At 29.7% G+C, this 11,075-nt stretch overlaps 3 protein-coding genes across 4 annotated transcripts in view; 1 reads left to right on the plus strand and 2 right to left on the minus strand.

Annotated features, from left to right (window-relative positions):
• LOC125069732 (protein split ends) overlaps positions 1 to 350 on the minus strand; it is a 75,073-nt gene extending 74,723 nt beyond the window's left edge. For both annotated transcript variants that reach the window (XM_047679293.1, XM_047679292.1), the window contains exon 1: positions 11 to 350. In XM_047679293.1, the coding sequence (XP_047535249.1) occupies positions 11 to 93 (83 nt within the window). In that variant the 5' untranslated portion in view covers positions 94 to 350. The remainder of the gene's footprint in view (positions 1 to 10) is intronic.
• A 3,759-nt stretch (positions 351 to 4,109) lies between these two features.
• Positions 4,110 to 6,195, plus strand: LOC125069963 (iron-sulfur cluster assembly 2 homolog, mitochondrial). Its single transcript, XM_047679598.1, has 2 exons — positions 4,110 to 4,443; positions 5,990 to 6,195. Exons 1-2 carry the CDS (start codon positions 4,208 to 4,210, stop codon positions 6,165 to 6,167), a joined length of 414 nt encoding a protein of 137 aa, XP_047535554.1. The 5' UTR covers positions 4,110 to 4,207; the 3' UTR covers positions 6,168 to 6,195.
• A 731-nt stretch (positions 6,196 to 6,926) lies between these two features.
• Positions 6,927 to 9,486, minus strand: LOC125069962. Its single transcript, XM_047679597.1, has 4 exons — positions 9,238 to 9,486; positions 8,821 to 8,952; positions 7,905 to 8,034; positions 6,927 to 7,111 (listed from the first exon to the last, which is right to left on the minus strand). The coding sequence occupies exons 1-4, from the start codon at positions 9,365 to 9,367 to the stop codon at positions 7,009 to 7,011; spliced, it is 495 nt and encodes a 164-aa protein (XP_047535553.1). The 5' UTR covers positions 9,368 to 9,486; the 3' UTR covers positions 6,927 to 7,008.
• Between the last annotated feature and the right edge of the window lie 1,589 nt (positions 9,487 to 11,075).

An 11,075-nucleotide genomic window follows, 5' to 3' on the forward strand; every position in this document is an offset into this window, starting at 1 on the left:
TTTAACCTACCGTTTAAAGTGCTCTCTTATTCGATCTTCACGTATGTTATCGGGTAAATTTCCAACCCACAGGTGCCGAGTCTCTCTAACCATCTTGCTTCGAACTCCACATTAGGAATCATTACCCGTTCGCGTCACTACGTGGCAAAAATCAATTTTGCACACAACCGTGCTGTACACATTTTGATTAATTCACTTTCTAATACACTAACAACATCGTTTTGATAACACAAGTTGCACTTCGCGATAAAAAAACAACACTATCTTTCACCTCACGACATTCGAAATTTCTTCACAATATACACTTCACTATAAACACACTACGTAATAGACGCGAGCGTACTCTTCGCAGCTCTCGAATTGACAGTGAAGCCAGCCTCGACGCGAGTTTGCCGATAAGCTCCGCCTTCTGACCGCTGCCGCGCAAAGTGGAGTAGGGTAACCCGCTACAAAATTAAAAATTCCTTTCGAATTCAAAATATATCTTACAAAATGGCTTTATTTCAATAATTATTAATCAACCGAATTACTTAAATTTAATTATTATTTTACCAAAGAATTGACCGACGCTATGTAGGTCAATTATTTCTTAAAATACTACATCTTTACCTCTATACGAAAAATTAAATGTAATTTGCAATACGTTGCATATCATTACTTTAAGTTAAAATATTTACAACATTTAATCTATTAAAATATATATATATATTAAAGATTCTAAAAATTGTAGTGAATGGGCAGCCACGGCGGTCCGCTGGCCAGCTTACCCCGATTTCACCCATCCCTTTCTATTTCTTGTATTGTTATCTCGCTTTAACTCCTAGCAATCAACGCCAGTGTTGTATTAAGAAAAATATACCTATGTTTCGGGTAGGGAAACTTGTGATTTTTAGCGTACTAACTTTTAGCGTAACGTAACTAGTGAATTAAAAAAATATATGGTATAAAATTTATTTCACAAACCATAAAATCGTACTTCAATTAACTTTACGATAAATTTAAATTGTAATAATTTAACTTTAACAAAATGTATCTAATATGATAAAATGAAATTTTTGAAAGATATCGTATGTTAGTAATTCAATAATTTAATTTAAAATGAATTCTTGCTCTGAGATCTTCAAAATTAGGTATGAAATTAAGTATGTAAGCACTTGTTCCAGTGCTAGGCTAAAGCCTTCTCTCGCATTGAGAAAAAGGTTATGACTTTATGATGCTTCATTGCTTATTGGTGGATAAAATCTTTATTATTTTCAAAAGAATCAATATTTTTTTAACAAGGCCAAAATTCAAATCATATCTATGCCCGCAGTTCCAAGCGTTTTAAAAATAAAACTGTTGAGAAGATTTTTTTATGAAATATATTGCAATAAATTTAAAATTAAATCTGTTTAATAGTGGAATATTAAAAAAATTAAAAATGGAAATTTTCAAAGAAGCATATGTCAAAACGTCTCAGGGACTCCTAAATTTATGAAGCCTGTAAGTAAACAAACCCTTTTAAATATGACAAAATAGCGTGGCTTTCTTAATAATTATTATTGAATGCAAATAAAGGCCAGTTAATCATAAGTGGAGATACGATTTTTGTCTATATTTTGAGAACATCGTTTATCTCTGGGAAAGATATATGCTCAATGTGGTTTTTTATTAATTATAATTTAAAAAAAAGTAAATATAAAAATGTAAATCATTGTCAAAATGTTCAGTGATAATAAGTTATTTGAAAAATGCAAAAAGTAAATATGTGCCAGTGCCACTTAAAAAGTATTAAGTAGTCGGATAAGTAATGAGTAAGTTGTCTGTTCACTGGCAGTCTGGCAATGAGGTTGCTTGGCGCGAAAGGTACTTTAATGTAACAATAAACTGTTGTTTATACAGTACTTTATTATTTAATATTGAATTAATGATATCCCTTAAAAGCTTACAACTATTAAATTATTAAAACTAACAATACATTACTATTTTAGTTTCTTATTTACCTTCTAAAGTTTTCGTAAGAATAAAAAAGTGACAACCTCAGCTATTCTAAATCTAATCTAATAAAAACTACACATTTTTTGTGGACTATGTTAATGTTTTTGAATAGTATTCTAAAATACCGTTTTGGAAACCTTATCTTAAAATTAAAGACAGTTATTGATATTTTCCAAAATTATATATCATACAAAAATTAAATATATGGCCCATATTTTAAGAATGTTATATAATATATATTTTATATGATTGGATATGTATATGAGAAGAAGCCTTATATTAATTATTATTTTGGCATAAACAAGCATTTCAAATTATGAGTTTTATATTTACTCACATTTTAAACACTAAATTAAAAAACGAAAGAAATGTGGTGGAAAATTTATATTTCCTTGCGATAATAAGTAATCAGTCTACTACAATGAACTTTTACATGAGTTATTTTTCTAGGTTATAGTAATGTTTATTAAAATTATTAGCTTTGTTTATATAAATAAATATCACTGAATGTTTGTTGCAGTCGCTTCTGCGGCGTAGGCCTCTCCTATACCTTTCCATACATCATACTTTTGCACCCAATGAGATCCACATCTCTTAGTGAAAATATCTCTCCATCTTTTATTTGGTCTTCCCTTTTTTCTGTTCCTCTCTCTGTCACACTGTCTGTACATCTATTGTTACACATCCCATAGAAATGTCCTGCCCAAAGCCATTTGAGTAATCTAATTCGTTTTCGTATGTCTGTTATTTTTGTTTATCTTCTAATGTAATTGTTGCTAATTCTGTCTGAAAACTTGAATCCGAACTAACTTCTTTCCAATTTTTGGCAAACGTTGGCAGATAGCATCCTTTCTTCGTCCTCTTTATTCAATGACCACGCCTGACAACCGTATGTTAGTCATGGTAATACTACTAGTTATTACCATGTTTTTGAATTGAAAACCTTTTCCTTTACATTAGTATTGATTGACCATTTGGGGATCGCCATATCCATTTTTATGTGGTTTGCAATATACTGTTTATTATGTACATTTATATTCTAGAACAAATTCAACTAATTTCTGACCATGTGAGCTTCTTTTACCATGTCCCTAAGTTATTTTCTTCATTTTTTTGGGCTTTTAATACGTTTTGCTTTGAAATCGCCGTGTAAAAGAATATTTTTTGGGTGAACAGATTCTAAAGCATATTGTTAAGTTTGATACAAAAATCTACATCTTCATTTGTGTATGTTTGTATGGGCAGTAGGTTTCGGTTTTGATTTTGATTTAGGAGGTAATGGTCTAACTCTTCCACGGCGACCGGCCGGCTTGGAGAAGGTACAGAGGTTAAAGTGGCCCCAATTAGTTTTTGTGTATTTTCTACATCATCGTTTTGTGATTTCTGATCGTTAATATTAACGAGTTGTTTTTTCTAGCTCTAGGATATGATGACGTTGTAGTCGTCTCAATACCGGTCCATGGTGAGTTGGCGAGCGAGTTCAATAGGGTGACGGATTAACCGCTCTTTGTATTTAGTTGCCAAACTCCTAAATTCCTTTTTGATTGTTGTCATTTCAAGGTGCTCATGAACTCATGAAATTGTTAGTAGCGTACCATGGTAACCTTGATTTTCTCTCAGGATCTCGTTCTGTTGACGCTGAAGTATATTTATGTTGGATCGTATATACTGCCCTATAGTTGACCATATCTCCAAATGGGCTTTAGTATAACTTTATATATGTTGCAGATTGTTGTCAAAAAGAGTGTAGAACTCGACACTCTTTTTGACAACAAACTAGCTCCTAACCTCCTAGCATGCAGTACAGGTTGTTACACTTTAGCTGAAGCTCCTATTCTTTACAGTTGATGTGGTGCCTCCCTGGTAGTCTACGGTCAACTTACACATTTCTAATTAAATAAATGACGAAGTTCTATACGAAATGCCATGCCGCTTAAAGGATGGATTTTCAAAAATATTTTGTTAATGCTCACTACGTACAGAAAACTCCAGCATTTTTTTATAAAGGCATAATTTAAATAATATTTTTATCAGCTTTTATTCGTTTTTTTGCTATAAAAATAGACTGTATGGTGGAATGCCTTAGACTTTTAATATTTTATCAAAATGATGAAAAAAAAAAGAAACTGACACTGACATTAACGTTATGAATATTTTTAAGTTTCAATAAATCGACTATCATGAAATAAATAATACACCTATATGAAAAAAGTCAAGAAGGGTACTCAAAATGTTTTTGAAACCGTGGAAATCCTTTAGGACCGGCTATAAATATTTTAAATATTTTTCTACCCAAACGGTGAATATTGCAACTAACGACGCAATTGTTTTAAGTGATAGTTGTGTACAAAAATTAAAACAGTTATGTGATGGTAATGTATTTATGCGACTATGCGTTGAAAGTGGAGGCTGTTCGGGATTTCAATATAAATTTGATTTGGATGATAAAATTGCTGATGACGATAAGTTAGTCTATGTAAATTACAATTATTTGATCATTTTTGCTTTGAAATTTGCATAATATCTTCATTGTGTGATGACTTACGGCATTCATTTATTATGTAAATTAGTAATGATTTTTTTTTAAATCTTTTTCCCACTGTTGACCTTTAACTGTTTTTTGACTTGATCTAAGATTTTGATAAAATCATATCAGTCGTGAGCTGTTCATTTAAAACAGAGAACCATATGGCTATAACAGAGAAATTTTAAAATACCTTTGTTTTATTACAAATGCTCATTAAACTGTTTATTGCATTAATAATACAAAATGTCAATGGTTGTGTAGCTTGGGGTTTTTGAGTTTTCAATCTAACAAAAATCTGATTGTTTATTATTTCATTAACCCTGTTTCTGGAAACACTCGGAAACAAACTATATATAAGGCGACATGTTATGTTGATGGCCCCTATATATAAAGTGACATATATAAAGTCATGGTTTACAGGAAAGTAAGTCAGGTGTAAATAAATATAAAGAAAATTGTATAAAAATATTAATTTATTAGGTTTTCGTAATTAAATAATAAATTATAAGAGCTTCTGGTGTTATTATATTTTTTTTGTTATGGTTGTTATTAACATTAAAAAATTATAGACTGTTACTACATTGACTTTAGCAAACATTAAGAGTTATGTCTTTTTAGATGTCATCTGACTTTCCATTGCAACTGTATATAAACACAGTGAACCACATCATTTTTACACATCCATATTGACGATACATGTTTGCTATGTTTTACAGTTATTCCCTTTTCTCCATTTATGTATCTTGTTAAATGATTGATATTTGAAAAGGTATTGGATCAAGTATTATCGATGAATAGTAACATTTTTTTTCCTTATATTGGCATGTTGCTTGTGCTTGTGCATATGTTGGGACTACCAATGTTTACTGGGTAACTTAACATTACCACTATAACTATTTAAATTCTCTCTTCAAAAAAATGATAAAATTGGCCTTTTTACCACAATTTTTTAAAGTTTTAATATAATTTTAACATTATTTATATTTTTTAGGTTACAATCTTTTAATTTTTATTTATATACATTTATTTGAAATAATAAGCACGAATAAAAATGATATGTATGTTCATATTTTGTAATAAAAATAAAAATAATTGTTAGGATAGTGTAAATGTAGTGTTCTATTATACAATATGATTCTTATCTTCTGTATTGTATATACTTAATATGTCACCATCTGTCAAGTATTTAAAAGAAATCAGTTTAATTAAGTATCATTGATTATTAAATAACATAGTAAATTTGTTTGTGATTGAAATAAAATCATCATAATTAATAAATAAAATAATTTTAACAATATATGTAACTAACAAAAAGTAAAAAATTAAAAAATAGAGATAAAAACAATCTTAAAATATCTTGACAGTAGATTAAGTTATAGGACATCTATGTATATGTACTCATTAGAGAATTTCATAGGTTTTTGTTACTATTCATATGTGTTATTAAGCCAACTTTTCAGTTTAAACATGCTTTTTTACTTTCAGAATCTTTGAAAAGGATGGTGTGAAAGTAGTTGTGGATATGACCTCACTAGAATATATAAAAGGATCTACAATTGATTACCACACTGAACTGATTCGATCTGCTTTCAGAGTTGTTCAAAATCCAAACGCCGATCTTGGATGCTCATGTGGAGCAAGTTTTTCTATAAAAATGGAATAGTGAAAACTAGTTACTTATTTATATAAGTTTATAGTAATATATTAAATAGATAGAAATTTCAACTAAGTCACTTTATTTGTATTGTCCTCTGGCCCCTTACTCTTATTGCACAAATATGCTAAATAACAAATACTTTATTCAAGTGACTGTTACTTGAATGAAACTCGCTTCGCTAGTTTCTTCACTTCTTCGTTCACTCTTTAGTATAATAATGCAACCGCATTATTGTACTAAAGAGTGAACAAAAATATTTGCCTAACTTGATGAATGACTAATATAATTTGTGTTTGTAACATTTGCATATATTTGCACATATTAAATATTTGGCTATGGAAGCGATACGGGAACACCAACATGCTAAGTAAATTAAAATAGCGTTTTGTAAATTATAGTAGCTTTATGCTCGATTTACATTGTTCTAGTGTTTAACGCAGTAAATAAGTACAACGGGTAACGCTTTCTTTTTATTCGGCTATTGGGTTCGAGACTAGGTCGAACCCTTAAAGTCAACGGGTCGTTTCTATTTCTAAAATTATTCAGTATGCCTTCTGGCATACTGTTATATATGTTTTATTCCCGGACGATAGAATACAAACTGATTTTAGACTTATAATTATAAAGATTTACTGTGAACATACTCGTAAATAAAAATTAAATGTAACAAACCTATTGGTTTTACAATAAGCATGTTTTAAAACTTAACGCTAATTGCATGACTCGAAAGTAGTAATATTTTTAAAATTGAAATGAAAGTTTACATGCTTTTAAAAGTTTTTATTATAACCAATATTCATATATTAATTACAAGATTGCTCTGCTTAAAAAAAATTACTAAATGTATTCAGTGAGACTGTGATGCATTGAAAGATGCCCAGACGTTGTCAAGTTTGGCTTTTGGCAAGGTGATCGTAGTTTCATTTTTATTAGGGGAATTGACAGCAGATCTGAAATATAAGAAAAACATAGATTGACACAATTATAAGTAATCAAAGATATAATTTAGGATGTTTTTCAGTATTTTTGTTTTCATAGCACGCTAATGACAATAGTACCTAGTAATTCGTGTAATACTCAACTACAGACATAAGAGCTTAGAAATATAACTTGGTACCTACACCATATCTCTCATAACTATTCATAAAAATAATATTTATAAAGCTTTTTGAAATATTCACTTAAAAACTTTATGCAGATTTTCTTTAATGTCCTTCCTTAGACGCATTTTGGTAAGAAATATCAAAAACTATTCTATAGGTTATACTATCAGCGTTATTCTACCGTTAGTCTACCGTGCCTGTTAATCCTTTGACTCGGGTAATAATCAAAACCTTTTGTTTTATAAGTTGAACCTTAAAAATTAACTTAACATGTACACGAGTGGACGAAAATAACTTTCTAGAGTATTTATGTGCTTGTATGAAAAGATGCGTTAGTCTTGTGTTTACATATTCATTAAAATAACACACAACTACCTACACTATTCTGAGCTATAAAAAAGAAAGGTCGTATAGATATATTTATACAAGAGATTGCACATAATATCTTGTTCTGTTTATAGCTGGGTTAGATAACAATGTTTAAAATTGACGCAAAATAATAACCATATTGTCAGTCCAATTTGGTGCTTTATACATGAAGCTATCAAAATATAGGCTATATTTTTATTTTATTGAGTATAATTTTCAAATAAATTATATATTTTTAAATATGTCATTACTTAAATCCGTAGGTACTCACTGCTGCAATTCCGCATTAAAAGGCAAAGCATCGTTGATTTTCTTAACATTATGTGGAGAGTAGCGATTGTAGAAACCCCAAATGCTATTCATCAGTTTGCTATTGTATTTTAATGGGGTAAGCTCCATTACTGTAAAAAAAAAAACAATAAGTATTATCGGTATGATAACGACATGGAAAGTATTTCTGTCTTATGTTAAATTCAAGAAAACCTTACAATAATCGAATATTAATCCTGCATAGACTTGAGTAAAGCCCGAGACCCGAGTATATTGTATCTGCTATTAACTGTCACGTAAAAACAGCGTGTTTCGTTTTTAAGATCAAAAATGAATTATGGTGAAACTATAGTGAATTTTATAAACGTTTTTTTAAAGACGTATAATATAATTATTTAATTTCAGAAAGCAGACAAGCCAATAAGCCACCTTTTGATAAGTGGTAACCTTCGCCCTAACACAGGCTTCGCAAGATATAACAGTTTTTAAAACAAACTAATGCATATCATACAAACATTAGTGTATCGATTGTTTGCTTTAGCGGACTCACCACTGAATTGGTAATGTTATATTATAATGATATTTTTTTAGATTTAGGACATAAATTATATAGTACGAGTTTCTTATACTTAATTTTTGTAAACATCAATAAAGGCTTGTTTAGCTTCCTTCTAATATTATAAAAATTGTTTATAATAACTATTAAAAAAGTATATATATAAGTATATATATATTGGATACAATACAAATTTTACTTCTGCGCAGACCTGTGCAGCACAGGTACCTAGCAAGTTGGTATAATATAAAAATATCGGTAATCCGTTAACATTTTCTTTTTATTGCTAGTTTCTGAAACAATACCATATATACTTTCGTGCACTTAATAAATAATTTTACGTGGTAAGGGTAAATCTTACGTTTAGTGTGGAAGTATTTTTGCGGTTCCACTCCTTTCTTGATATTAGAAACTTTCATATCACGCTGAGTTTCACGAATTCGGCCAGCTGAAAACGCTGACGGAGGAATTGAAGCCATAGTTTCTTCACACGCTGAAAATATAATAATCGACATTTCATTTTATTATAAAGAGAAACATTATCATCTTTACAACCATAATTTGATTTATCATCAGGATCATCATGGTTTAAAAACGATATACTTAAGAACTAATAAATATTTATAGTTTTTACGGTGTTATTGTGTGAACATTTTTTTAAAATATCAGGTGAGTTTTGTATTTAAAATATTAACAATTAACGTACCTTTGCTAGGTAAGTTAATTGTCAATATTCGATGTAATGTCGATCAACAGTAAATTACTTGTCATAACTTACCTTTACACACTGTAAAGAAAATGGTATTATATTTGTTATTTTTGAAGACTTCAATCTTTACAAAACCTGAGACAGGGTTCTTATGGAAATCGGTGGGAGAGAACAAGTAACTAGCGCTAGACAGCACCATGAAATCTATTAATGTTGAAGTTTAGACGGAATCAAAATACTAGGCAACCGCCGCAAACTAAAGCGCACAAAGACAAGTGGAACGATACGAGTCTGAGATAGCACTGCTCAAAATGGCTGCGAAGTGACCCCCTCGGTGTTATCGGTGTCTAGCATTATAATAGGTCATTTCAAGATAACGTCAAATTTACGTCCACAATATCGGGTAACTAAGTATGTTTATTTGTTAATTTTATGTTTCGTCCTTTTACCTTATTTGTTTTAGTCTAATATATCTATTACTTATGTAGTGGCATATTTATTGACTGTTGTTATATTACTTTTGTTTGATGTGTTTTTTCATTTCATTTAATATAATTGAAATTTATTCATACATTTTGAAGGAGGACATAAATAAAAATTGATTGATAAATGCCGTTTTAAAACAGTTAAACCAGTGTACGGAACCTACAATGCTTTCAACTTTGTTTTGTCAAATAAGTTACATTACACTCAAACATGTCATACAAGTGATCAAGTTTGAGAAAATAAACTTAAGTCCTTAGCAATAAAATAAAATAATGAGATATTGTATCGCGTGTAATATCTTGACCTGTAGGTCCCTGATCTAATTTGGTTTCGACTTGAAGATAACTTACAAGCAGTGACCGTCTGTTAGCACCAATAAATTATCTTAAATGTATCTTAATAATTATTTATAAAAGATTCGTGCGTTTGTATCTGTATGCAGAATTCTTAGAGTTGGCTTGTTAAATACTTAATTTGTAACAGTGCCAATTGCCAAAAAAGGTGGTTGCATTATCATCATTAGTCTATATTTAATTATAAATTAATAAATTGGCTGTAGATGCAACAGTCTAACAACCTATAATAATTATAGGGTGAAGACACTGGTCATAAATAGGTAGGTAAACAATAATTTATGGCTGGTGAGTGAACTTTATCAAGCCGAGGAAGTAACGTTAGCGTTTACATAACCATTATTATTATTTGAATAAGACTAAATTTAAAAAACTACTTTGTATTGTAAAATGTTTTAACTTTTTCAGTCTGTTAATTAATTGCTATGAATTATTACATTCTTATAGATCTTTATTGCCGATTGGACATTTAATAAATTACAGTAACAACAAATACTGATAAAACTACAAATTTAAATGATCTTCTCGGTTCTCATTTATCATTGTTATTGTTCAGAATCTGGATATTTTTTACAACATTTATCTCGTAAACAAATAATTACCAAACTTAAAATATGCCTATCTATTGTATTTTTTACTTCATTTTATTATAAAATACATGTATATCGTTCAAAAAAATAATTACCCTCAATGTTTTATAAATAGTTTACTATTAAACCCTAAAAATACTTTTTTTACAACCTTTAATAACGTTTTTAATATAGATATGTTTTAAAAACATGAGTACACCAAAATCAAAAATAAAATTGTTTCGTTATTAGTCAGTGGTCTTTGCGTGTTTTTACTTACCTCGTTAAGCTATGAACGATTTTATGAATGTATTTAATAATAATGTCTTCAGCTCACCCACATTCATATAAGTACATTTGTACAAATATACTTATGTAGAACACGTATAATGTTCGTTAGTTCGCCCCCCACCCAGGGCCGGATTAACCATCTCGGGGCTTCTAGACAATGTACGTATTGGAGCTCCTTTATACTTTCCTGACTGGGCAATTGGTATAT

This window comes from Vanessa atalanta, chromosome 16, assembly GCF_905147765.1.
Source record: "Vanessa atalanta chromosome 16, ilVanAtal1.2, whole genome shotgun sequence".
Lineage (NCBI taxonomy): Eukaryota > Metazoa > Arthropoda > Insecta > Lepidoptera > Nymphalidae > Vanessa > Vanessa atalanta.

Excerpts from the sequence above, each read along its gene's own strand:
- LOC125069962 (XM_047679597.1), bottom strand. The coding sequence starts at position 9,367 with ATGGTGCTGTCTAGCGCTAGTTACTTGTTCTCTCCCACCGATTTCCAT. Across the intron at positions 8,953-9,237 it reads TTTCTTTACAGTGTGTAAAG|CGTGTGAAGAAACTATGGCT; the intron begins GTAAGTTATGAC and ends TTATATTTTCAG. Across the intron at positions 8,035-8,820 it reads AAAATACTTCCACACTAAAC|TAATGGAGCTTACCCCATTA; the intron begins GTAAGATTTACC and ends TTTTTTTTACAG.
- LOC125069963 (XM_047679598.1), top strand. The coding sequence starts at position 4,208 with ATGTTTTTGAAACCGTGGAAATCCTTTAGGACCGGCTATAAATATTTT. Across the intron at positions 4,444-5,989 it reads AAAATTGCTGATGACGATAA|AATCTTTGAAAAGGATGGTG; the intron begins GTTAGTCTATGT and ends TTTTACTTTCAG.